The sequence below is a fragment of the Geotrypetes seraphini genome, chromosome 3 (assembly GCF_902459505.1).
Source record: "Geotrypetes seraphini chromosome 3, aGeoSer1.1, whole genome shotgun sequence".
Classification (NCBI taxonomy): Eukaryota; Metazoa; Chordata; class Amphibia; order Gymnophiona; family Dermophiidae; genus Geotrypetes; species Geotrypetes seraphini.
Window position 1 is genome coordinate 120,616,853 of NC_047086.1, and position 27,091 is coordinate 120,643,943.

The 27,091-nt window shown below is 41.9% G+C and overlaps 1 protein-coding gene across 13 annotated transcripts in view; it reads right to left on the reverse strand.

Annotated features, from left to right (window-relative positions):
- The window catches only part of PKHD1 (PKHD1 ciliary IPT domain containing fibrocystin/polyductin), an 800,857-nt gene that overhangs the window by 397,182 nt on the left and 376,584 nt on the right, over window positions 1-27,091 (reverse strand). For all 13 annotated transcript variants that reach the window (XR_004538726.1, XR_004538727.1, XM_033936724.1 and 10 more), the window contains one exon: window positions 5,171-5,327. Coding sequence is in view for 11 of the 13 variants with exons in the window: in XM_033936724.1 (XP_033792615.1) it covers window positions 5,171-5,327 (157 nt within the window). In the remaining 2 variants the exon portion in view is untranslated. The remainder of the gene's footprint in view (window positions 1-5,170; window positions 5,328-27,091) is intronic.

The following is a 27,091-nucleotide window of genomic DNA, read 5'->3' on the forward strand; positions in this document are numbered from 1 at the left end:
GTTAGGATCAGAAATAGACATGTATAAAATTGCTCTTGTTGGCCTACTGGTGCTTCTTCTTCCTTTCCCCTTCCCCTTCCCCCAAGGACTTTGCAGCAGATAGGAGGGTTGCTTGAGTCAGTTTTTATCATGTTCTACATGACAACTTTCATCAAACTTGATCTGCAAATAGATCCAGCTGACAGCAGGAATAGTACAGTTGGCCAGAGAAATGAGTTGCAGGGGACCTATCTGGCCCAGAAGCTGTAGTTGTAGCAAAGGGAGAGTCCTAAATCATTTCCATTGAAATATTCCTTTAATTCAGGAGCCAACTGCTCTAGCCTCATAAATAACTGGTTTGTAACAAAATTAAATGCAAATTTATCCCAATCAACAACACTTTGAGAAATACACCTACTCCGTATCTACCAATGTTCAATGCTATGAAAATGCAAACAGCTTGTGTTACTCCGGCTTTGATGCTGAGGACCGCTGCCTTGAATTTATGGAGTCTGATATCATTAGCTCTGAGCTCTTTTTTTTTTTTTTCTCTCTTGCACTGTTCTGGTTCTTGTTGCACATCTTTCACAAATTGGTGCCACCAGAACCAATACAAATTTCACACTGCTATAAATTTTCAGTAAACAACAACAAACCGGGCATGTGTAAGCATACCTCTTTACCCCTCTCCCCCCCAAAAAAATCATGAACAACAAAAAATATTTTCCCGAGCCAGATTAGATTAGTGCCACAAAGAAAGTCTCTGATTAGATCCCTATGTCACACATTCTACGAGGAACGGCTGGATAAGTTGCAGCTGTACTCACTCGAGGAACGCAGAGAGAGGGGTGACATGATCGAGACATTCAAGTATCTCACGGGCCGCATCGAGGTGGAAGAAGATATCTTCTTTTTCAAGGGTCCCGCGGCAACAAGGGGGCATCCGTGGAAAATCAGGGGCGGGAAACTGCACGGGGACACCAGGAAATTCTTTTTCACTGAAAGGGTGGTTGATCGCTGGAATAGTCTTCCACTTCAGGTTATTGAGGCCAGCAACGTGCCTGATTTTAAGGCCAAATGGGATAGACACGTGGGATCTATTCACAGAGAAAGGTAGGGGAGGGTCATTGGGGTGGGCAGACTAGATGGGCCGTGGCCCTTATCTGCCGTCTATTTCTATGTTTCTATATTTCTACTTCCTGGGTTGGTTAAGACTGGGAAAAGACAAAGGGCTCCATTTACTAAGCCGCACTAGTGGGGTTAATGCGCACGACTTTTCATCACGCGCTAACCCCTGCGCTGGCCAAAAACTACCGCCTGCTCAAGAGGAGGCGGTAGCGGCTAGCGCATCTGGCGGTTTAGCGTGTGCTATTACGCGCTTTAAACCGCTGGCGCGGCTTAGTAAAAGGAGCCCAAAGGCAGAGTCCACTAGGATGTGCATTTGTTTGAAACACCATGAGAAATATCAGTGGCAATTCCAGCGTTGTTTCGTGTCATTTCTCTGCCTGAAGTAACTTTTGTGTGCCATTAAGAGTGTGCGTTCTTCCAGCAGAATGAACTTGTTACAATGAGCAAACACCCGGGCACACTTCATGAATTTTGCACGCTGTTTCAAAAGAGGGTGTGCTCTTTCCAGAAGAGAGTACATTACAATAACAACCTCATTTCTTCTATAACACAGAAAGTGAAGAAAAAAGACTGAACGAAATGAAAATTCAAGTGAACAACATGAGAAATGACACAAAATAAATTATTTTGGGCTGCACAACAGTAGTTTTAACAGCTACTGATTCAGGGCTTGTGTTTGCAGGGTTTCTAAAATAAGAGAACCAGTCCCTGGGTAATTACGGATGATTCATTTTGATGTTTCCTGCATAAAAGAAGAAGGATAATCTTCCAAGTCAACAAATAGCTCACCATACTATGGGGCTCATAATCAAAAAATAAAAACATCCAAAACCCATCATAAGTTGGCACTTGGACATCCTAATTTCCGGGATATCCAAGTGCCAATTTTCAAAGCTGTCTTTCTGGATATCTAGTGAGGCGTTTTGTTTACTGTGCATCCAGAGTTCCAGGGGACGTATTGGGAGGCATGTTATGGGCATGCTTGGATATCTTGCATCAATAATCAAACCATTCCCAAGACGTTCTGGATGGAACTTAGATATTCGGATCTAGACCTGTTTAGAAGGATTTAGGTGCCACAAAGGTACCCAAACTGACCAGATGACCATGGGATACATGAAGGCATGACCTCCCCCACTCCCCATTGCTCACTGACCCCTCCCACCGTCAAAAATCTGAATGAAAAAGTACATTCCTGTCTCTAGAACAGCAGCAGTTGGTATGGAAATGCCTACAAATGCATCACACAAGTGTCTTAAGTAAGCTGGTGGATGGGCTAGTGAACCATAGAGAGGAAGACCCAGACCCATAAGCTACTCTAACCATTAAATTTATGGTGGAAAATGTGAGGCCACTAAATCCCACCAAAGCCCTACTATACTGCCATATAGGTGCCACCTGGAGTTATAAGGGTTATTGGGGTGAAAGACAGATGTGTATAGTAGGTTTTGGGGAAGTTTTGGCTCACCATAAATTATAAGGGGTTATAGAACTTCTGGCATCCTTTATGTGAAGTTCCAGCAGAGCCCTCTAAGGTGTCCCACTACTCTGTTAACATGTCTATGTGGCCAGCACATCACAATGATGGCTACTCCCACATCCAATACTGTTCAAAAAATATCTCCCATCAATCTAAACCGCCATCTAATGAGTTCCCAACCAATTCCATTGGGAACAGAATCTCTTTATCCAACCCAAACTAAACACCCCTACTGTCCATATCATCAACATTAATTAACCAACATCATGCAATCATCAAAACAATAAATACACCTCCACTTATAGGCATATGATGCTACTCTCCATCCGAAGAAACTTGACTCATCTCATGGAACATCTTTTGTAATCTAGAATATATTGTAATTCTTACTCTCCACCAGTTGTAAATTGTCTCAGTTGCTAGGTAACATCTCCTGTGATATTGAATGTACTGTAATTCTTCACTATTACCTGTAATTAACACTTCTCCTGTAATGTAATTCTACGGGAAATGCCCAGAAATCTTCCTTATTGTAAATCCGTGGCTATGTCTATCTGCTGCGATATTGAATGTATTGTAACTCTTCACTGTTACTTGTAATCTACTCTTCTCCTGTAATGTAATTCTACTGGAAATGTCCAGATATCATCTTTATTGTAATCCGCCTAGAACCGCAAGGCACAGGCGGAATAGAAATCCCTAATGTAATGTAATGTAAATGATCTGAATTTGGATGTTTTCAACTTAGACGTTTCTGTGGTCTAAAATGGGGTATAAAGTTAGGCGTCCTGAGGGTTGGACATCCTGTCGACCTAGATGTCCAACTAGGCGACATCTAGTGGCTAGGCTTTGAAAATGGAAGTGTCCTTTTCAAAAATGGCCCTCTATATGTTTTCTTTCTAAAAATAAAAAAAGAATTATAGGTCTTGCTGCCTTTGGAAGGTTAATACAACTTGAAAACAAGTTGAGAAGATCACATTCATAGATTGACAAACTTATGCATATCTAATGGACATGGTAACGAGTGTCGCAGGATAACAAGGGCTATGAGGATGTCGGAAACCTTTTTATGAGTGGTGCCATGTGTAAATTTCTGTTTCTCTTGAGAGTGAAAGTGGGAGTAGAGTGTATATATAGTGAGGTGAGGGGTGAGGGTAGAAGATGTGCATACGTGTGTGTGCTTGTTTGGTGAGGGATGCGTGTGGAAGAGTGAAATATTTCAAGTTTCAAGTTTAATAAATTCTTTGATTAGATCGCAAAATCTCATTTTAATGCGATTTACATCAGATAAAAATCAGATAAAATAATAAAATCCACATATATCACATATGCTGCTAATTGACATTGAAACATTAGGGAAAAGGGCAACTTAAATTACAATATTAAAAAAATAAAACAAGAAATAAAATCGGGTATAGATTTAGTACACATGGCGTACCTCGCAGCATATACTCGTAGGTATTCTGGCCCCCTTTCACCATGCAATCGCCTCCTCATCCTCGCAGCTTTTGCACTCTTCCCCAAGGTCTGTCCTCCTCAGCACAGTGTTTCTTTATACCAGTGTATCGCAAACCGTGTGCTGCCCGAGATTCCAGGTATGCTGCGAGATGCCAGGGAGGAGAGGCGCTGGCGCCATCTGACTGGCTACAGGACGTGCCTCTCACAGCGAGAGGCACATTCTTTAGGCAGTCAGCCAGCGCCAGCGCCTCTCCTTCTCTCCGTGCCTCTTCCCTTCCAGCACCTCCCACTGGTGGCTCAGGGCCTCGTCTGGATGGCCTTCGTGTGTGCGCGGATGTCGACATGATGATGTCGCGTGTGTACATGATGTCATCACGTTGACGTCCGTGCATTTCTGGATGTCCTCAAGCCGCGGCCACCACATTTAGCATGCCTCAGCTTTGCAAAGTTGCGAGACACTGCCCTAATCTGTAGCCTCTTTCTAACTTTAGGAGAAAACATGGGTTTGTTTGTACATGCATACACAAACCTATTCATATATGGACAGACAAATATATAGATAGACCCTACTCAAAAGGCACTACTGCTAGAGCAAATTGCACTAAATAAAATGCAAAACTGACCAGTTACATTAGTGAATGCATGTTTACTACGAATGCTAAGGCGAAATATTCACATTCAGTCAACGCATGAGGAGAAAATGATTTGCAACTATTGTTTCTTTTTATGTGAGTGCCCATAAAGGTAAAAGGTTGCAGGCACTGTTGAGAGCAAACTAGAATGCATAAAAGCCTTCAGAAAATTTCATCCCTGTTTCCACCTGCAGCATTGACTACTATTTCCTACCTTTCCAGACACAGAACTTAAAAGTTTCCAGTCCTGCCAAACTGTGCTAAATTGCTACCTGGTTCTGAGATGTGGACAAATGACTGCTAGGAGCCAGTTTAAGACTAAGATGAATCCACTTCAGTATTAATCAAACTGCACTGACAAGGAGCTTAAATGATTCCAAATTCCTCGTTTTAGATTCTTATGTAATAAAAATCAATAAATACAGATGCCTAGCACTTGATTAGTCATAGTCTCTGCAGCTAATTTCTAAAATGAAAGAAACAAAAGTAGAACCTTTGACATGCAGTAAGTTCAGGATGCAGGTGCTGGAGTCAAGCAGCAGGGTCTGCCCTTGTTCTACTGTGACATTATCGCCATCTTGTGGAGGGTGTCCAGAAAGCCAGCTTGAGTTCCGAGACCACAGAGCACAGAATTGAAGCAAAAGGTCAGTCTGCAACAAAAGATGCCACTGAATTAGTTGGTTTCATTTGTTTAGAACTTCAAATAGAAAGGGAAAGAGGTCAAAGGAGCATATTATGGCACATTTTCTTTTATTATCAATAATTTAGAATACACCAACACTATTTCTGTTTACATTTTAAACAAATTAGGCTAATAAAAGACCATTCAAACTAACTAGAAGAGATGTATGTTTGTGGGCTGCACGAATACCCCAAGTCTCAAAATGTCCTTTTGTTCCTAGCATTTATTTTCTATTTTCCTCCGCTATAGATCACTTCTGCCTGGGTTCTTTGGGCTGCAAACTTTATAGTTCCTGGTTCACCAATGAGAGTGATTTTATGACATTAGAAAATGATAATCTAGGCCAGGGATATCAAAGGCCCTCCTTGAGGGCTGCAATCCAGTCGGGTTTTCATGATTTCCCCAATGAATATGCATGAGAACAATTAGCATACAATGAAAGCAGTGCATGCAAATAGATCTCATGCATAATCATTGGGGAAATCCTGAAAACCCGACTGGATTGCGGCCCTCGAGGAGGGACTTTGACACCCCTGATCTAGGCTCTAATGGCCTGATTCTGATATTAGTGAAGATGACGGCAAGAAGCACGTGATATAGTAGTGTTAATCGCTTTAAAAGATTTTCTATAACTTATAGCATGATTAGCAAAAGCAGTGTTTATGTTAACAGGAAATATATTTTAATTTCACTTAATCTAGTAGCTCTGTATTTCATTTACTGCATTTCATTCCACTGTGTGAGGAACGCTACTAACAGGAGACAATTTAGAGCTGAGAAGGTAAATTATCCCATATTTATTGCTTCATTTTGTAGCCTTTCACTTTGATGCATTGTATTATAAACAAACAAAAATTAAAAGGTATGGTCACAAAAATATCCTGGCACAACCCTTAAAACTACTATTGTAGACTGCAATATATAAGGAATAAACCAACCGTCAAAAAAGAAACTGAAGCACATCATTAATTGCTTAATCATTTTTGGTCTCATTAAAGTTAATGGCCAGAAATATTTGTGTTTAATAAAAAGCAAAAGCCTTACAAGGAGAAAAGCACAAGTTAATTAGCAAAAAATAGAGACTGTCAAAGTGGCATAATAAAATACATCAAAATGGATATCCACTGAACTTTTTTTTTTTCATTTAATTTAATTTATTCAAAATAAATAAAAACAAAAAAAGGGGAAATATCAAAATTAAATTAAATATAATAGAGATAGATAGTAGATATGGGCCTTGTTGGTCTACATTAACAACAAGCCCCTCTTCCTCCCTCCGTCCCCACCCCAGGCTGAACATGTTGTTTAAAATTGCTCTGACTGAATCAAGGTGTTTTTTTATTTGTTTCTTTTATAAGTGGCATACAAATTAGGATCCTTTTACTATTCTACGCTATAAAGTGGCCTGCGCTACTTTTAGCATATGAGTTTCTGACACTAAGGTCCCTTCTAGTACAGCTGTATTGTATAATGAGCACAATTTCTGTTTTCCCATTAATGGCCACAACTAATTTCTCACTTACACATGCCCATTCGTATGTGAGCCCTTATCACCACTTATTTTGTAGGTGGTAAGTGCTCCCATGTTAATCCTGCCCTAATCAGTTAACACGCTCCAATGTCTACATGCTAATCAATTGGTGCAGGACATGCCTACTCTCCACCTCCAAACACACCCCTGCGTTAAAAAATAAAATCTATTTTATAGTGAGTGGGTAGCATGGGCCAGTCTTGGAACTACCTCACCACACCTGAACATGTCCCACCATTGTGCCTTTTTAACCTGTGGTATGCAGTAAAAGTTCTTGAGTTTAAAATAAACTTCTGGAGTGAGAATGCATCTTTCTAGGACTGTGTTTCAGCAATGATAGTGGTAGCTTACAACCCCTTGGACTACCAGGATTTAGTCAGCCTGTGTGCATCTCATCAGATCAAATTCTGTTTTGTATATCTTGGCTTGGGTTCCTGATCTGAAGAGCTTATACAGTGCCCCTGAACTGCGTGAAAAGGACCAGGATTACAAAAATGATTCCCAACATGGGGTGAAGGGGTTAAGCCCCACTGAAGACATTGCTTGTTTAGAAAATGTGATTCTCCCCCCTCCCCCATTGCACCCGCCTGAAGAGGCTACAAAATTCCCTGACTGGGAGGTGACCCAGAGCATAATATCAGCAGTATTGAGAGAGGTACAAGGAGTTGCCCAGAGAAGAGGAAAGGCACAGTGAATGAAAGAGAACTGTGACCACCTGAGGGCAAGTGGAAGGAAAAATCACATGGTCAAGATGGCCACCATGTCATTGCTTTCTCAAACCAATCAGAAACTGACTATGTGGTCCAAACGTATCATCAACACAAACCTCAAATCTCCCTTAAATCATGGAGCTCAATCACTAAATGATATAGATATCAGTTCATTTTACATATCATTAACTTCTTGGGGTTAAAAAAAAGTCCCAGAATATGGAGCTATATACCCAATTTGGGTGTTTACGTGAATAATTCACTTGCTCCTGCTCATGTCACAGGCAAAAACCCATTAATTTGATTGTGCTTTTTTATTTATCTTATCTTCCTTTTATTTTTTAAAAATTGAATATTCTTTTGATAATATCTTATTATTCATACAGATACACGGCACTCACTCATGCCTATTGTATTAGTTTTACTAGCTGATCACCCATCGTTGCCTGGATATCCCAAACCCGGATTTCCCAATCCCAATCCCAGATATCCCAATCTCAGATGCAAGAATGGCCCTCTCTATGGGAATGATCTTGGACTTAAACGGCATTGGGAGTGTCTCAGCGAGCCCGAACACTATGGATTAGACCAGGGGTAGGGAACTCCGGTCCTCGAGAGCCGTATTCCAGTCGGGCATTGAAAGCAGTGCATGCAAATAGCTCTCATGCATATTCATTGGGGATATCCTGAAAAGCAACTGGAATATGGCTCTTGAGTTCCCTACCCCTGGATTAGACACTTATCTTTCATATCCTGTAGTCGGGCATCACGCTGACTCTGAAGCTCTAGATGTAGCAGCTCTCTCTTTCATATCCTGTAGTCAGGCCTTATGCTGCTGGACTGTCTCTGAAGCTCTAGATGTAGCTTTGATTGCACTTGGCAATTACATTATGTTTCCTTGGAGGCATTGTTACAGCAATGACAGCACAGCATAGTATGCCATCATTCCCCAAGTTTCACACAATTGGTCAAAGCAAAATCTGTCTTTTTCGATGATTCTTTACATGTCACCCCCTTCCCATTCTCACAGTATTTTTTCCCAGATAGTAACTGATATGTAGACCAAGTTTGGTTGAAATCTGTCCATGCGTTATGGAGTTATGCTGGAACATACATACAATTGTTCAAAACTAACACCTCCAGTTATGTGCTATGATATATCTGCCTAATTATTCACTGCAAGGTAATGCTCAAGGTAGATGCTGGATAAGAGAAAAGGCCTCAGAAGCCACAAGGTGAAAATTCACACCAGGGCTATGAGTGAGAGCTAGAAAATCCTTGGCTCCTCCTCATGCTTCTATCATTGACTCCCAAAAAAACCCTTAAAGCTCTTGCAGCAAAACAAATTTCTATAGCCAATGGTGCTATATGCAAACAAACTACATCAAAGGACTTTCACAGTAACAGAAAGCAAATCAGACTTATCTTTTTGGAGCTGTAATGTTTCTAATGAGGCTCATCGCTCTCTTTGAAGTCCCATAGGTTTGCTGTCCCATAGTTTGACTGTTATAGATTGCCGTGGCCAAATTTGCCACTGTTGTAGGTGGCCAACGATGGCTGTTTCACGATAGTAATGTTGTTTCCTCAGGGCTCTCAAGGGAACACTGTCAGTCAGTCAGTGGCAGATTATATTTAGTTGAAATGGCCAACCTCCTTAGAAGATGTGTAAATATAGGGCTCCTTTTACTAAGTGTGCTAGCGTTTTTAGCGCACGCAGGATATTATCGCACGCTACACTGCGTGCTACATGGCTAGAACTAACGTCAGCTCAATGCTGGCATTAAGGTCTAGCATGCGTGGCAATTCAGCGCGTTAATGCCCTAACGCAGCTTAGTAAAAGGAGACCATAGTATATCTAGCAGCAATAGTAAGCCTAGTATTATTTGTGTATATACGTAGGACGATTGATTTGGTATACACGTGTGCATATAAGTAGGATGATCAATGTGCCAGTAACATAAGTAGGATGATTGATTATGACATAATCATGTCAGTATTAATAACTCCCTGTTCAATTAGAAATGATCTTCTTTATACAATTCTCCATATTTGAGGATGTCACATTTATATCTCCAAGTGATCAAGATTCTTACACCAGCAAGAAAGTACTTTAAGAAATCTAGTGAAGTGCATGACGGTGGAGGCTCTGGGGGACCCTTGAGATAGCATAAGCGAAACATGTCGGGTCTAATGTTTCCCAGGCTGAGCCAATGAGAGAGAAACAAATAAGATAAGTCAGTGATTCCCAACCCTGTCCTGGAGGAACACCAGGCCAATCGGGTTTACAGGCTAGCCCTAATGAATATGCATGAGAGAGATTTGCATATGATGGAAGTGATAGGCTTGCAAATTTGCTTCATGCATATTCATTAGGGCTAGCCTGAAAACCCAATTGGCCTGGTGTTCCTAATGAATATGCATGAGAGAGATTTGCATATGATGGAAGTGATAGGCTTGCAAATTTGCTTCATGCATATTCATTAGGGCTAGCCTGAAAACCCAATTGGCCTGGTGTTCCTAATGAATATGCATGAAAGAGATTTGCATATGATGGAAGTGATAGGCTTGCAAATTTGCTTCATGCATATTCATTAGGGCTAGCCTGAAAACCCAATTGGCCTGGTGTTCCTAATGAATATGCATGAGAGAGATTTGCATATGATGGAAGTGATAGGCTTGCAAATTTGCTTCATGCATATTCATTAGGGCTAGCCTGAAAACCCAATTGGCCTGGTGTTCCTAATGAATATGCATGAGAGAGATTTGCATATGATGGAAGTGATAGGTATGCAAATTTGCTTCATGCATATTCATTAGGGCTAGCCTGAAAACCCAATTGGCCTGGTGTTCCTCCAGGACAGGGTTGGGAACCGCTGAGATAAGTGACTTATTTAAAGTTTGAAAGATTTAAAATATAGTTAGTTTTATAACACAAAACAAGCACAAAGTGAATTTGATAAAATTTGAAAAGTAAAGTGAGCCTATGACGATTTGACGTGTAAAGCTCGCTGCTATGAAAGCTTAATTGAACAGTGGAGTGGTGGCACTGAGGCTCTGAAGATCATACATATTGGGAAAATCTTATCACTTGGAGATATAAATGTATGTTAGTATTAATAACTCTGCATTGTAACACCACTGCATTTCAGTAAAGTGCCCAAGTATTGTAACACGTCACAGAAGCTCTTTGTAACTCTGTATGGAACATCTCTCCTGAAGCTCATGTACCGTGTTTCCCCGATGGTAAGACACTGTCTTATTTTTTTTGGAAGGCCAAAATATGCTCTAGGGCTTATTTTCAGGGGGATGCCTTATTTACCCTTTCATGTCCCCTCTGTATCTCTATCCTTTCTCTCTCTCTTCTGCTCCCTCACCCACGAGTCCTGCATCTGGCCCTCTCCCTTCTACCTGCACCTGGCAACACCCCCCTGCTCCGCGGCTCTCTTCAGCAACTTGTCAGCAGCGGTGATCAAGACAAGCTGCCGACATCGAGGCCTTCCCTCTACGAGTCCCGCCTTTGTGGAAAAAGGAAGTTGAAACAAGCGGGACTCGCAGAGGGTAGGCCCCGACGTCAGAAGCTTGTGTCGATCGCTGCTGCTGAGTTGCCGAAGAGAGCCGCGGAGCAGGGGATGTGGCCGGAAGCAGGTAGAAGGGAGAGGGAGATAGGAAGGCTGTAGATCTCCGGAGCATGACACCGACCCCGGCCAGGATGATTTCTTTTTCAGGCGTGCATCTTACAAGTCCGGCATCGCAGCGGGAAATAGCCATGCTGAGCAGTGAGCTCAGCACTACACAGATGAAAGCCTTGCTTGCTGATTGGTCCGGCGGCACGGCCGCCGGACCAATCAGCAAGCAAGGCTTTCATCTGTGTACGTGCTGAGCTCACTGCTCACCATGGCTATTTCCCGCCGCGACGCCGGACTTGTAAGATGCACGCCTGCGTGACACACTACCGGAGCCACGGCAAAGGTGGAAAAGAGCCGCATGCGGCTCTGGAGCCGCGGGTTGCCGACCCCTGCGGTAGACGGAGGGACCACACGGAGTCACCCACCGTACCACCCGATTTGGGTAAGCGCAGGTATCGGTGGGTGGCTTATTTGCGGGGGGGTGCCTTATTTTACAATTTTTTCTAAAAAGGGGGGGCTGTCTTATTTGATGGCCCTGCCTTATCATCGGGGAAACACGGTAGCATAACACCTTTACAGAAGCTCATGTAAACCGCTCTGAATTGACTAATGGGGACAGATTCAAAACAGATTCAAAACAAATGCTAGGAAGTTCTTCTTTACCCAACGTGTGGTTGACACCTGGAATGCGCTTCCAGAGAGCGTAATAGGGCAGAGTACGGTACTGGGGTTCAAGAAAGGATTGGACAATTTCCTGCTGGAAAAGGGGATAGAGGGGTATAGATAGAGGATTACTGCACAGGTCCTGGACCTGTTGGGCCGCCGCGTGAGCGGACTGCTGGGCACGATGAACCTCAGGTCTGACCCAGCAGAGGCATTGCTTATGTTCTTATGACTCCCCCAGTCATTAGTAACAGTATAGAAGCTCTCAATAAACATAAAACTTAAGCAGAATATTGGCATTTATGCACGTATAATTGTGGGAGCCTGATTTATAAAAAGTGCATTTATAGTGCAGACTAGCTCATATTGTCCTGCCAGCATAGTAATCATTAAAACAGCCATGCACTAACACATTTTAGTAAAAGAGCCCCTAAGAGGGTCGATATATAAGAGAACGCATAAAGAGGGAATGCGCCTAGGTATACAGTATATGCTGTGCATCTTTCATTTTAAAAAAACCAAAGAGATAAAAATAAATGTGCCTGATTCAGTTATATACAGAAGAAAGTTTGCAATACACATAAAATGTTGCAGGATTCAACACAGATCTGTGTTTTGACAATAAACGCCTGCCTCAGGAGACCTAGCCAATACTGTGTCTGACTTGTGTATAGGCAAATATTGTCAATCAATCAGCATGTGCTGAGCAAAAAGGCAGAACAAGTGAATTTATTACTTCTATAGTGCTACCAGGCGCACGCAGTGCTGCACATTGTATATGTAAAAGACGGTCCCTGCTCAGAAGAGCTTACAATCTAAATTGTGACAAATACACAGGACAAAAGGGGAGTCAGACCAAATGCTCCTGTAGAGAATTAGAGGTGTATGAGGGGAGCCTGAACTTAGCGCTCAAGAAAGGAATTGGAGGGGGGGTTGAAGAGGTAGTAGAGGACCACTGAGGGGATAAAAGACAGATATGTTGGTAGGGTTAGGATTTAAACACAGGGTAAACAATAAACTGTCATTTTTAAGGTTCCAATTGGATCATAAGAACATATAAGAACATAAGCGTTGCCTCATCCAGATTCATTCTGCCGGGTTGATCTAGTTCTGGGTCCAATGTATGCAGGGACTTGTAATTCTGATTTCCCCATTGCATTCCCTAAGAGTAGGATCAGGAGTGATCTAAGGAGATACTACTTAATTGAAAGGATAATGTATGTATGGAACAACTATCCAGGGCAAGAAGTGCAGACAAGGCAGTATTTGAATTCAAGAGTGCATAGAACAAATCACAAAGGATTTCTAAGGCAAAAGAAGAAACTGTACAACGAAATTGTTGGCAGGGCAAACTTGGCAGGTCATGTTTTTTTTCATTATATATGAAAGGGGATGGGGCTCCTGAGGAGGGTGGCTTGACATTGGAGTTAGTTTTGTTTTTTTTTGAGAGCCAGAGCAACGAATGAATAAGGGAAGAGGACCCCTTACTCCCACTGAGCCACAAGGTATTTTGTTGCCCCAGGTGGCAATTCAGCTCCTTTTAACATTTCTCCCTTAGGGCTAGATTCACTACCCTCCTTTCCGTGCCTGATCTGTGGCCGATCCATGCAGGCCCGACCAATTCACAAAAGAAAAAATTAAAATGAGGGCGATCGCTAGTGTGTGATCCCGACGCATGCGCAGACCATCCATAGATGGTCTGCCCATGCGTCTAAGAACCACAGCTTTTGGGGTTTTTTTTAACTTTTACTAGCCCAGCGAGCCCGTGGTTTTAACCCACTTTAAACCTGTAGGTTAAAACCACAGGCTCACAGTGTGGGGAAAGGCAGGAGAGTTGGGGTGGCAGGCAGGAGAGATTCGGGGCAAGATCAGGGCGGCCAAAGCAGCAGATTGGGACAGACAGGCGCAGGAGATCGGGGCTAACAGGAGCAGGAGATTGGGGCAGAGAGGAGCAGGAGATCGGGGATGACAGGAGCAGGAGATCGGGGAAGAGAGCAGATCGGGGCAGAGAAGCAGGGCGGCAGAAGGCAGGGCAGTCGGAAAGGACCTCAACAACTGGTCCTCAGCAGTCGCTTATTTTGGATCGGCCAGCCCAGTCGGTGTTGCTTTTTAATTTTAGTGAATCGCTTCCTGCCTGCATATGAATGCCGTTTCCCCTCATTTGCATGCGCGAATCGGAGGATGATCGGGACAGAGGTTAGTGAATCGGGTCGGAAGGAAATCGGGTCGCAAAGGGCTCGCAAACCGATTAGTACACGATCGGTTTGCTTAGTGAATCTAGCCCTTAGTGCTAAAGGAATATCACGTCATGGCCCAATAAAGGTATCTATACCTCACTAAGATGTTGTTTTCTTTCTTGAGAATACAAGCCCAGCGAACTTAGATGCAACAATGATCTACGGCTCAGCTGGCACCATTTGCCAAGATGAAATAAAAAGTTCAGGAACACATAGAGATACCATAGAAGTATAGTTTGGAGAGCTTTAGCAGACATTTTTAAAGGGAGTAGGATGCCTGAAGTTTGTTGACCTTTCAGGATGTGGCTATGGCCTGGGGTGGCAGGAGAAGCTCTTATCTCCACTTCATCATCAGGAATTTGGATGCCATGCAGCACCTTGAAAGGGAAGGGTGATAGGATTTGATATACCATCTTTCTGTGCTTACAATCAAGACAGTTTACATATTATGCATAGATACTATAGTTATTTTTGTGCCTGGAGTAATGGAAAGTTAAGTGGCTTGCCCAGAGTCAAAAAGGAGCTGCGGTAGGACTTGAACCCAGATCTCCTGATTCTTAGGCTGCTGCACTAACCATTTGCCTGCTTCTCCACTCCTTTCCCTTCAACTTAAGATCTTGGCTTTGGTATATAAATCAGTCTATGTTCTGCTACTTGACGTTGTTGCTACTGGAGATATACAGTATATACCCGCACGCTCGCCGCGTTCTCAGTCTAAACAATTATTAGTACACTTCTCCCTCTGTATTCGCTGTGATAGGGGATTAACAGAACCGCAAATACAGAAAAACCGCAAATAATTTTTTCATATGTTATTTGCTGTTTTCTATTAAAAACCATTGTGAATATGGTGAAACCGTGAATAATATGGTGGGAGACCTGGCCTGTTCCCAAAGGAGAGCAAAACACGGTGAAGAAAGCACTGGGAATCAGCAATTTTCTCTGTAAATGCTTGGAATCAATGATTTATCTATGCAAGCTGATGTAATTTTGTGGGAGGAGCCAGCAAGCTAAAGACCGTGAATAATCGAAACCGTGAATAATCGAAACCGCGAATACGGAAGGAGAAGTGTAGTCCCTCCAGCTCGATCTATATTTAAATCTTTGAGTCGTTTACACAGTTTTTTCTGTGGTTTGATCCCCAGTTATGGAATTCTCTCTCGGATGCGTTTTTAAAAAAATCCTTTTGGAAGAGTTGAAGGCTCATCATTTTAGAAATGCTTTCCAGGATTTGGGAGTGATTTAGTTCATATATGGTTCTATTTTATGAGCTGTATGATGAATATTGTTGTGTTATTAAGTAATTGTATTGTTTTTATTTTATGAGTGTGATGTAACCCGCACAGATTTTGGATATATGGGATACAAATGTGTAAATAAATAAATGTACAGAAAGGAGCACTATGTTGTCACAGCTGGAACTAATGGCCAGGGGAAACATTCAAAGTCTGCTTGCAATATTCTTTGCTACTGTGCTTCTGTACATGTGTTGCACATTCATTTTCACTTAAAAAGCTACAAGTCTGCAGCATTTGCAGTAGGTTAGTGCATTGCTCCTTATGATGGCAACAATGAAAGCCATTTACGTAGATAAACAACAGCTCTTTACTGCCTACCCTATACCAAAGTAAAGTATGCACATATGTGAAAAGCAACCCATTTTGCTTTTTTCTGCATATTTTGCCAGTGTTCCCAGGTGGAGTTAGGTTGAGGAATGGCTTTTCATAATGAAAAATGCATGCGTTATTTTGCCATATGAAAAGTTCTCACTCATTAAAACAGGCACCAGGTTTGCAGAGTTTTGAAGGGGGCCATAATTACATTACATTACATTACAGATTTCTATTCCGCCATTACCTTTCGGTTCAAAGCGGATTACAAAAAGAGTTATGGAAGAAGGGTTACAACGTTAGATCAGAGATGGTTTCCAAGAGAGGGAAAAGTAGGATCTGGGGTTAGGGAAGGGATTGTAAGAAGGGGGTATTCATGGTATTAAGCTTTATTAAGGGATTTCTTGAAGAGTATAGTTTTTATTTCCTTTCTGAACATCTTGTAGTCAATAGGTTGGAGATTTGGTTGTCTATTTTTGCTGCTTGGGTGGCTAGTAGGCCGTCGTATAGTTTTTCCGATCACAGCATAACGATCAGTATAGTTTTGTTACAATAATTATGATAGATCTTATGGGTAAAACCTACTCTCGGGGTTTGCCAGATGGCAGGCCGTGTAATTATTTACATCTATGATCATAATCAAAGGTCCCATCTTACAACGCTTTCTCCTTTTATTTTATACTAGCTGATGCCCCGGCGTTGCACGGGTATTTAATTATAGCAATAACACAGTAAATGGATTGAAATAAAGATACTTTATAGTGGTGAATGAAATTATTATTTTACAGCTTTATAAAAAGTACAATAATCAAATTATAATGTGAAATATTTGACAAAATGAATACAATACAACTAACACAAAACTTGATTATAAACAACATTTTTAGTTTCACCTCCAGGAGCAAGAACATATAAATTCTTGGGTGAACCCACCCTTGATCAAGCAACATAGAGTTATCCATGGGAAAAACAGGGGGATCTTAAATCCACTCCACAGTATGTAATAGTCTGTCCCTGTGATTTGTTGATTGTGATAGAGAATGCAAGTCTCACTGGAATTAGCAATCTCTTAAACTGAAAAGGAAGATCTGTTGGAATAAGTGGCATCCAAAAGTTTCAGTATTGATTTAAACAACTCAATATGTGGAAACTCAGGTTGAAAAGAAACTCCATGCAGTTTGTTCCCGGTTCAGAATGGAACCTGTGTTCCTAGTTCAGCATATGTGAGTACTCATGTAATGTAATAACATTATGAACTGGGGTGCATGAAGGAAACAGTTACAAACACAGTTAGAACATACAAACTCTATATGTATGGTGTCCGTGGTAGAATAGAAATGATGTCCCTAGTGGTTATAATGTCATAGAAAGTGTTTTATAGTTGGAATTACTGTGAGAAAGGCAGCTTTTTACATTTTTTCCATTGACATGAATGGGTGAAATATGATTTTCTGTTTGTAGCTCCGCCCACATGTGCAGGTGGGCCGCGAAACCCCCAGAACATATCACCCCAGGTAGTGAGGGATCTGCATACCAAGTTTTGTTCAAATCGGTCAAGCCGGTTTTGAATTACAGTGAGAATGGCAGGTTTTTACATTTTTTCCATTGACATGAATGGGTGAAATAAGATTTTCTGTTTGTAGCTCCGCCCACGTGTGCAGGTGGGCTGCGAGACCCCCAGAACATATCACCCCAGGTAGTGAGGGATCAGCATACCAAGTTTCGTTCAAATCGGTCAAGCCGTTTTTGAATTACAGTGAGAATGGCAGCTTTTTACATTTTTTCCATTGACATGAATGGGTGAAATCTGATTTTCTGTTTGTAGCTCCGCCCATGTGTGCAGTTGGGCCGCGAGACCCCCAGAACATATCATCCCAGGTAGTGAGGGATCTACATACCAAGTTTCGTTCAAATCGGTCAAGCCGTTTTTGAATTACAGTGAGAATGGCAGCTTTTTACATTTTTCCATTGACATGAATGGGTGAAATATGATTTTCTGTTTGTAGCTCCGCCCACATGTGCAGGTGGGCCGCGAAACCCCCAGAACATATCACCCCAGGTAGTGAGGGATCTGCATACCAAGTTTTGTTCAAATCGGTCAAGCCGGTTTTGAATTACAGTGAGAATGGCAGGTTTTTACATTTTTTCCATTGACATGAATGGGTGAAATAAGATTTTCTGTTTGTAGCTCCGCCCACGTGTGCAGGTGGGCTGCGAGACCCCCAGAACATATCACCCCAGGTAGTGAGGGATCAGCATACCAAGTTTCGTTCAAATCGGTCAAGCCGTTTTTGAATTACAGTGAGAATGGCAGCTTTTTACATTTTTTCCATTGACATGAATGGGTGAAATCTGATTTTCTGTTTGTAGCTCCGCCATGTGTGCAGTTGGGCCGCGAGACCCCCAGAACATATCATCCCAGGTAGTGAGGGATCTACATACCAAGTTTCGTTCAAATCGGTCAAGCCGTTTTTGAATTACAGTGAGAATGGCAGCTTTTTACATTTTTTCCATTGACATGAATGGGTGAAATCTGATTTTCTGTTTGTAGCTCCGCCCATGTGTGCAGTTGGGCCGCGAGACCCCCAGAACATATCATCCCAGGTAGTGAGGGATCTACATACCAAGTTTCGTTCAAATCGGTCATGCCGTTTTTGAATTACTGTGAGAATGGCAGCTTTTTACATTTTTTCCATTGACATGAATGGGTGAAATCAGATTTTCTGTTTGTAGCTCCGCCCACGTGTGCAGGTGGGCCGCGAGACCCCCAGAACATATCGTCCCAGGTAGTGAGGGATCTGCATACCAAGTTTCGTTCAAATCGGTCAAGCCGTTTTTGCGTGATCGCGGCACATACACACACACATATATACACACATACATACCTCCGATTTTATATATATAGATGTCTAAATGATGTAGCATGTTGTTTTCCCCACCCTCACCTCTGGTTGTCAAGCGATAGGAAAGTTAAATTTCAATGCTGAAAACGCTGCCAAATCACCAGGCTGACACATAAGGCAGCCTTTTCTACAGTGCTGACAGATTGCCATTTAACCAGCACACAGAGAACAAGTGTTTCTGCTTTCAGATGCCAGTATGACAAGGTTAACATTTTAAGTGATGGAACACAGTGTAGAGTTCCCCATACTGTGAATCTACGGTTGAAAACATTTAATTTTAGTGCTAGGAGACACAGTGTATGTACTTTCTGGACTGTGAGCCCCTGACAGCACCTCAGCTTAATATACTGAGGAAATCTTTACCTTTTTCCTTCTACCTGAAGGGAAACAAATGATAAAAAAAAGGAGAGTTATTTTATTATGATGTATGTATACCTTCAAATAGTATTTACTACCATCTGGTCTAATTTATTTCTAATGTTTTGGCCACCATCTTCTTACAACAAAAGAAATAATTATCTCCTGGAGGGCAAAAAAATAGAGAGGAAAATACAAAAGTTAATTACTTTTTGCTGTAAGGGAAACAAACAACCAGTGACATTATAATGAAGAAGCAATTAGTAAAGTGGGAGAAAGCAACTACGATTAAAACATATCAAATTGATTTATTTTTGTCTCCCTCCTCTTTCCCTCTGATCACTTCTCTTCTCATAGCCTTAAACTCTACTGTACCAACTTTGGGAGCAGGAAATGCTGCCAGTGTGAATGTAGATAATCTGATTTGCTGTGTGGTTTGGACATGATAACTAGCAGGGTTGGTGCTAATATATTAGCTGCAGTTATTACCTCTGATGCAGCCTGTGGGCGAAACTTGGCCACGTCGGGTGTCCGATAATAATAAATTGTATTACATCCATTGAGTCTGATCTGCCTTTTGGTTAGTTGCATATTTTGTGGCAGATCCCTGCCTCTAATTTGTATTGCCAACTTTGTGATATACACATTGGCTTCCCTCCAATTCTGGTATTTAGGGTCAGTTTAACCATTAGGCATCTAGCTAGTTGCCTAGGGCAGCGGTTTCGGAAGTGTGTGGGGGGGGGAGGGGAGGGTGACAGAACAGTTGCAGCCAAAACAAAATGGACAGCCACACAAGCTTAGATAAAAAGGCAATACTGCATAATTTTACCTGATGAGACATTTACCCTGGTGAATGGCTTTTGGAAACTGACCTCATTATGTATGTATAGATAAACAATATTTAATATTCAAAAGTATGCAAAGCGATTTCAGAAGGATAAGGCATCCTTACGTGGGGAAAAGCTGACATACATGTAGAAATTTGCACAGGACCAGGGAGCAGCTGTACCAGTTGTACACCCCTAACACTATTCCTGCCGTGTGTGATCTTTGTATTGCACAATAGAGAAGGAAATGGAACTTTCTATTTCTGTGGTATTACTACATGCAAGGTGTGGCTTCTTAGGATTTTGGTTTAATTTACTGTATGTTTATCATTTTTGGTCAGCTATTATGGAGTTGGCATTTGTGTTCTGTGTGTGTGGCCAAGGAATTCTGTTAGCATAATTTTTCTATGTAGAATTCTGTAGTAATTTGGCTTGTTCAGTTTTCTCAGTAGTGGAGGCGATATTTGTGAGAGGGGAGGGGAGACATGGTTTTTGTTGATCCTTGTTCTATATTACTTGTGATTTATAAAATGACAGTTGAACGGAATATTGTTTCTTTTTACACTTAATAAAATTATTTTAATATGAAATCATAGCTGTTTGAAGCTTGTGTCAGAGCTTGCGGAGACAGGGTGGTGACAGAGATGGAGCTTGCAGGGACGGACCGTGACAGACATGGAGGGAAGGGGGAGAAGGGAATGAGAACTTGTATACTGCCTTTTTGTGGCTTTGGCATTCAAAGCTGACATGCAAAGTGGTGGGCACTGAAGGATTGAGGACTAGATTCTTAAAAATTTGTTTTAAAAACCGATGGACCACTGTCACAGCCGTTAAAAAAAAGGTTTGTCTTCTGTTATTATCTTCTTCACATATTGGTCATTGTTGCCCTATTGCTTTGTATATGTTCAAAAACTTTCGATAAAGATGATTGAACTAAAAAAAAAAAAGCAAGTCATTCTAAAAAAAATGCTCTTGCAAATGAGGTTGGTGGAGTAGTGAATGTTCGCTAAATTTGCATGTGCCCATCGCTGGTGATAGCCATGGGCACATGCACAGAATAAACGCAAACCCCTTCCCCCAACAAAAACAAATTGAGCTGCCAAAGTCAAGCAACCCCCCGTCCAACACCCACACCCGGCATTCCCGCCACTATGCAATGCCCCCCCAATACCCTCCCCCCCAGGAGTGGGAGAGATGCCCACTCACTTCATGTCGGTGGTGGGAGGGAGTGGGCATCTCTCCTGTTGAGGGTGAGGTTAGCAATGTTGGGTGATTATGCAATGCGGCAGGAAAGAGTGGGTATCTCTCCTGCCGATCTTCAATTTTGTTTTTGGGGATTTTTTAAAAAATTATTTTAATTTAAGGGGGAGAGGTGGAGGGGGGTCTGAGCTGTCAAACCTTACATTCCTGTGAGTACCTGAGCCAATCATTGCTCTGGCTCTCCATCTTTCTCAAACCTTAATCTCCTTCCCTCATCCTTGATGATTTTAACATTCAAGTTCAAGTTCAAGTTCAAGTTTATTCAGTTTTGATTAATCGCTTTATCTTAATTCAAAGTGATGTACATAATAAAAATTACAATTTAAAAAGCAATACATTGAAGATTGTTGACTGAACTTATGACAAATTTGACAATACTAGAAACATATAGGAAAGAGATGGGCAAGAAGTTACAATATAAAAATAAAGATGGGGATTACATTTAGGGAATGTACATGAGGAAGGGGTGAAGCAGAGTCATGCTAATGATACCTCTGAGTCCTAAACCTCAACATTTCTCGCTCTAACATCTTCATTTAATCTTCAGCTGTGCTCCATTATCCCTACGCACCAGAATGGCCACTACCTGATCTTGTCCTCTTCTCCAGCTGCTCAATTGTCAACTTCTCCACCTCAATTCTTCCCCTCTCTGACCATCATCTCATAACCTTTACAACTATCACCCTCCCCCAAGACACAACCAATCCTCACTAATACTTTCAGAAATCTTCAGACTATTAACCCATGCACCTTCTCCACCACTGTCTCCCCCCTCATCTCAAACACTACGCTATATAAGTCTGTCAATGAGGCAGCCTCTTCTTTTAATACTATTCTCTCCTCTGCTCTTGATACCCTCACTCCTCCCATTTCACGTTCTGTAAGGCATACCAAACCCCAACCCTAGCTAACTTTGAAGACCCACTACTTACGTTCCTGTGCCTGATCTCTGAAAAGTCACTGGTTGAAATCCCGCAATGCAGTTCAAATGCCTGGTGACCTCATTCCAATCTGCCCTTTCACTTGCAAAACAAGATTACTACAGCCTCTTGACCAATTCTCTTGGATACAACTCACTGTCTCTTTGCCACATTCAACTCTCTACTCAAAATGCCCTCACCTCCAACCCCCTCCTTTGCTTTCTCTCCAGACTATGACTGAGTACTTCCACGACAAGGTTCACAAGATTAATCTTGAGTTCTTGACCAAATTGCCTCCACTTCTCCCTTCTCCAGTTTGCTCTGCTGACCCTCTGTCAAACTCTGCTGCCTTCTTTTCTTTCTTTGAAATCACTAAAGAGGAAACTGTACATTTTCTTTCCACCTCCAAACTCACTACCTATTCCTCTGTTCCCATCCACACCTGCCTACAGATCATCATCTTTCTTACTGTCATCCCCTCTATCTGCCATATCCTCAACCTATTGCTCTCCACTGTGAATATGCCTGACGCCTTCAAACATGCCATAGTTATGCCACTCTACAAAAAACCCTCTCTGGACCTTAACTGCCCCTCCAACTATCACCCTAAATCCCTCCTCCCCTTCTTATCCAAGCTACTTGAATGTGCTGATTACCACCATTGTCTTGAGTTTCTTTCCTCATGAGCTCTCCTTGATCCACTTCAATCAGGCTTTTGCCCTGTTCTTTCTACAGAAACTGCCCTTGCTAGAGTCTCCAGTGACCTGTTCCTGGCCAGATCCAAATGTCTCTGCTCCATCAGCATCCTCCTTGATCTATCTGCAGCTTTTGACACCATCTTCTCATCAACATGCTGTTCTTACTTGGGTTTCAGGGCTCTCTTATCTCATGGTTTTCTTCTTATCTTTCCCATTACACTTTGAGTGCAAGCTCTGGAAGATCCTCCTTTGACGCCATTTCACTATCGGTTGGTATACCTCAGGGCTCTGTCCTGGGACCTTTTCTTTTCTACATCTATACTTCTCCCTTGGTGCTCTAATCTCTTCCCACAGCTTCCAGTATCACCTTTATGCCAATAAATCTACTTCTACACCTGAAATTTCTACAGGAATCCAAGGCTGAGTTTCAACCTGACATCGCTACCTGGATGTTTCACTACTACCTAAACTTAAGTCACTTCATTAGCTCCCTATCTGTTTCCACCTAAAGTTCAAACTCCTACAAGTGTATTCACTCTGCAACTCCTCAGTATCTCTCCTCTCTTATCTCTCTCCCTATACTTTGCCCTAAGAACTCCGTTCATCAGGTAAGTCTCTCTTGTCTGTACCCTTCTCCTCTTTGCCAACTCCAAATTCTGTCTCTTCTACTTTGCTGTGCCGTTCACTTCATAATTCACTTCATAATTCTCTACCTCAGTGGTCTCAAACCTGCGGCCCGGGGGTCACATGTGGCCTTCCAGGTACTATTTTGAGGCCCTCGGTATGTTTATCATAATCACAAAAGTAAAATAAAACAGTTTCTTGATCATATGGCTCTTTAGCTATAAATTATAATATTATTATTAAGACTTAGCCAAAAGGAAAGATTTATTATAAAGAGTTTTACCTCATGCAAAATTGTAATTTTTTTAATAAGACATTAACTATTTTTTTCTGCAGCCCTCTAAGTACCTACAAATCCAAAATGTGGCCCTGCAAAGGGTTTGAGTTTGAGACCACTACCCTACCTGAACAGTGTGTATAGATTCACCCTTTTTGTTATGTTTGTCATAATTAGATTGTGAGTTCTTTTGAGCAGGGGTTGTCTCTTGCATACAGCACTGTGTGCATCTGGTAGCACTATAGAAATAATAAATAGTAGTAGTAGTAGCTGCATCCCCGCTACCTCTAGGGCATCCTAGCCCTAGGGAAGCTAAATCCAAAGAGGAGATCATGAAGTCCACTTGTTTGTCTAGTTAAGCATTACATCTGCTTCTGGCCTGGCTGCCATTTCCAAAGAGATTCTGGCAATGGAACCACCCTATGCCACTGAAGGTAAGTGGAGGAAAGACCCCAGAAGGGACACCTGCTACTTGCTGACAAACACCAGACCTTCCTTTCTTTGTTCCCATGGAAACAGCACTACATTCAATAAAGCATGAAGCTCCTAGAGCAAATTCAAATCATGACTTTACTTCATGTCGCCACTTTGGCCCCCTTTATCTTAGTCACAACTGAAAGTTAATTGATGGAAAAGGAAGACTGAAGGTTTGTCTAGGAAGAATAATATCTTTCCACCAGTCCCACCCTTATTATTTCCTTTTGATATGAAGCTGGACAGTTCTGTGTCAAACTAACACAGCAAACTCATTCTATTTTCTTTACAGCATTATAGCCTTACTGTAGGGTGTGTATGTGTAGGAGGGGGTTATGTGTGAGCTGTGTATGTAGGTGTTTTCTTGAATAACAGATAACGCATATTGTGTGGTAACAATAATTATTTTTTTTTTTTTAGCTTTAATAGCAGCAGAAATTGCTTGATCTGGTTATTTCAGCATGATTCAGGCAATCAAAAAGGGGTTAAATTGCCATTAGAGCATGACGTGCATTGCATTTAAGATAAAATAGCAAAATTTCCTATTGATTTTCTTAAGTATATTTGATCATAATGATTTGTGGTAGCTGCCATCTACTCATTGACAGTAATTCAGGCACCAGGGGTAGCGTGGGAGGGGAGGAGGGAGCATAGTAGGGAAAACATGCAGTGCATACTTCATGGAATTATTTCCAGTCCTTCCGTATACTGTATATCTTTGTAGGTGTTGATTTGTGTCTATGTGTATCTGTGATGTGAGTGTATCTCTGTGTGTCTATGTGTTAGCTATGCAACTGGGAAAGCAGACAGTTTGAAAGATGTAGTTCTCTAACTCAGTGTTTTTCAACCGCTGTTCCGCGGCACACTAGTGTGCCACGAGATGTTGCCTGGTGTGCCGCAGGGCCGCCAGCTCGCCAAGGCAAAGTGAGTCGATCACCCAGGACTCACTTTGTCTTGGCGATCTAATCTATCGAGCCGATAAGTCTTCTTCTGCAGTCGGAGAGGAAGTTCGGGCCAGCCAATCGCTGCCTGGCTGGGCGGAACTTCCTCTCCGATTGCAGAATGACGTCAGGGAGAGCATGCGTCGGCGTCGGCTTTGGGGCCTGTTATCCATTGGTGGGTCCTGTTCCCCGATGGCAGTGGCAGTGGCTTGGGGAACAGCAGGGAGAAAGAAAGAAAGGGGGCAGGCAGGGAAACAGAAGGAAAGAAGAGAAACAGAAAAAAAGAAAGAAAGGTCAGGGAGAGAAGAAGAAAAAGTTGGGGGAGGGAATGAGGTGTGGAGGAGAGAAAGCTGATAGAAGGGAAGAAAGATTGGATGCACAGTCAGAAGAAGAAAGTGCAACCAGAAATCACCAGACAAGGTAGGAAAAATGATTTTATTTAAATTTAGCAAAGTGGAGGCAGTATTACCACAGTTTTCAAAGGAATTTGCCCAAATAACTTAATAGTTAACTGGGTAAATTCCCAGAGATGAAAACTTCCCTTCACTTACTATGCACAGTTCTGAATTTATATCTGCTGTCTATATTTTACAATATGGTCACCTTTTACTAAACCGCAATAGTGTTTTTTAGCGCAGGGAGCCTATGAGCGTCAAGAGCAGCGCTGGGCATTCAGCGCAGCTCCCTGCGCTAAAAACTGCTATTGTGGTTTAATAAAAAGGATGGAGGGTATATTTGTCTATTTTTGTATGCTATAAAAACCAAATACAGAGAGAGACTGAGAGCTGTTGACGAAGAGCTACGTGTGTGTCTTTCTTCGATTCCAGCCAGAATATCAGCTTTGTGTTCAGCCAAACAGGCCCAGGTTTCGCACTGAATAAAGTATTTTATAATTTTTCACTATTCTGTTTACTTAATATTTCATAATAAAGTAATTATAAAATACTTTCTTTGTGTTTATTTGATTCCTATTCAAGAGAATTACTTTATATATAGTCAATATAGGCACAGAGTTAAATTTTTTAACATTTTCTAATGGTGGTGTGCCTCGTGATTTTTTTCATGAAACAAGTGTGCCTTTGCCCAAAAAAGGTTGAAAAACACTGCTCTAACTGCTATGTTTCACCGTATCTCTACTGCAGAAGCTGGAACTTTCACTCCTATAGACATGCATTAGGCCATTTTTGAGGGGAAATTATTTCTCTGGAACTCCTAGAATCTAGCCCATTTACAAATTTGATATGTCTTTCCATCAGTCTGTCCTTCACATTTATTTATTTGTTCAATTTTCCATACCGTTCTCCCAGGGGAGCTCAGAACGGTTTACATGCATTTATTCAGGTACTCAAGTATTTTTCCCTGTCTGTCCCGGTGGGCTCACAATCTATCTAATGTACCTGGGGCATTTCTATAGTGCTACCAGATGCATACAGTGCTGTACATCAATGTGGTCCTCTTTCACGACATTTTCTGAGCTATTTTGCCCTTAGATAGACATAGACCTTCTTGAGTCTTTCCTCTCGGATTCTATATATGGCGCTCAAAATAGTGTGTGCAAATTTGGGCATGTGCCCGACTTGTGTACACGATTTCAGTAATGGGCCAATCAGTACCAATAATTGGCATTAGTTGGCAATAATTAGAATTTACATGCACATCTTGTTAGACACCATCCCATATAGATGCACAAGTAAATCCTTATGTTTTGGGCCTCACTGTTTGGGTTTTGGGCCTCAGTGTTTGGGAATGTCTCTAGAATATTGCGAAAGACTGTGCCTATTTCATGGCCTCATGCCCTTTTATCTTGCCATGAGCTTGATCTGAAACACGTAGAATCTAATTTTGGTAAGTTGGCATTTACAGCTGCTCTTATTGTGCTTGCGGCTCACTGGAACCAGCCGGTATCACCTAGTTGGCAGATGGTGGTAGAGAAATTGAACCAGTGGCAACATATGTATTAATTAATGGCCCTTCAACATGGAAAGAGACCTGGGTATGATCGCATCTGGAATAATTTTTTTTTGCGGTCCTGATTCTGTACTGGACTTGATGGGGGGAATTTTGACTCTGCTTG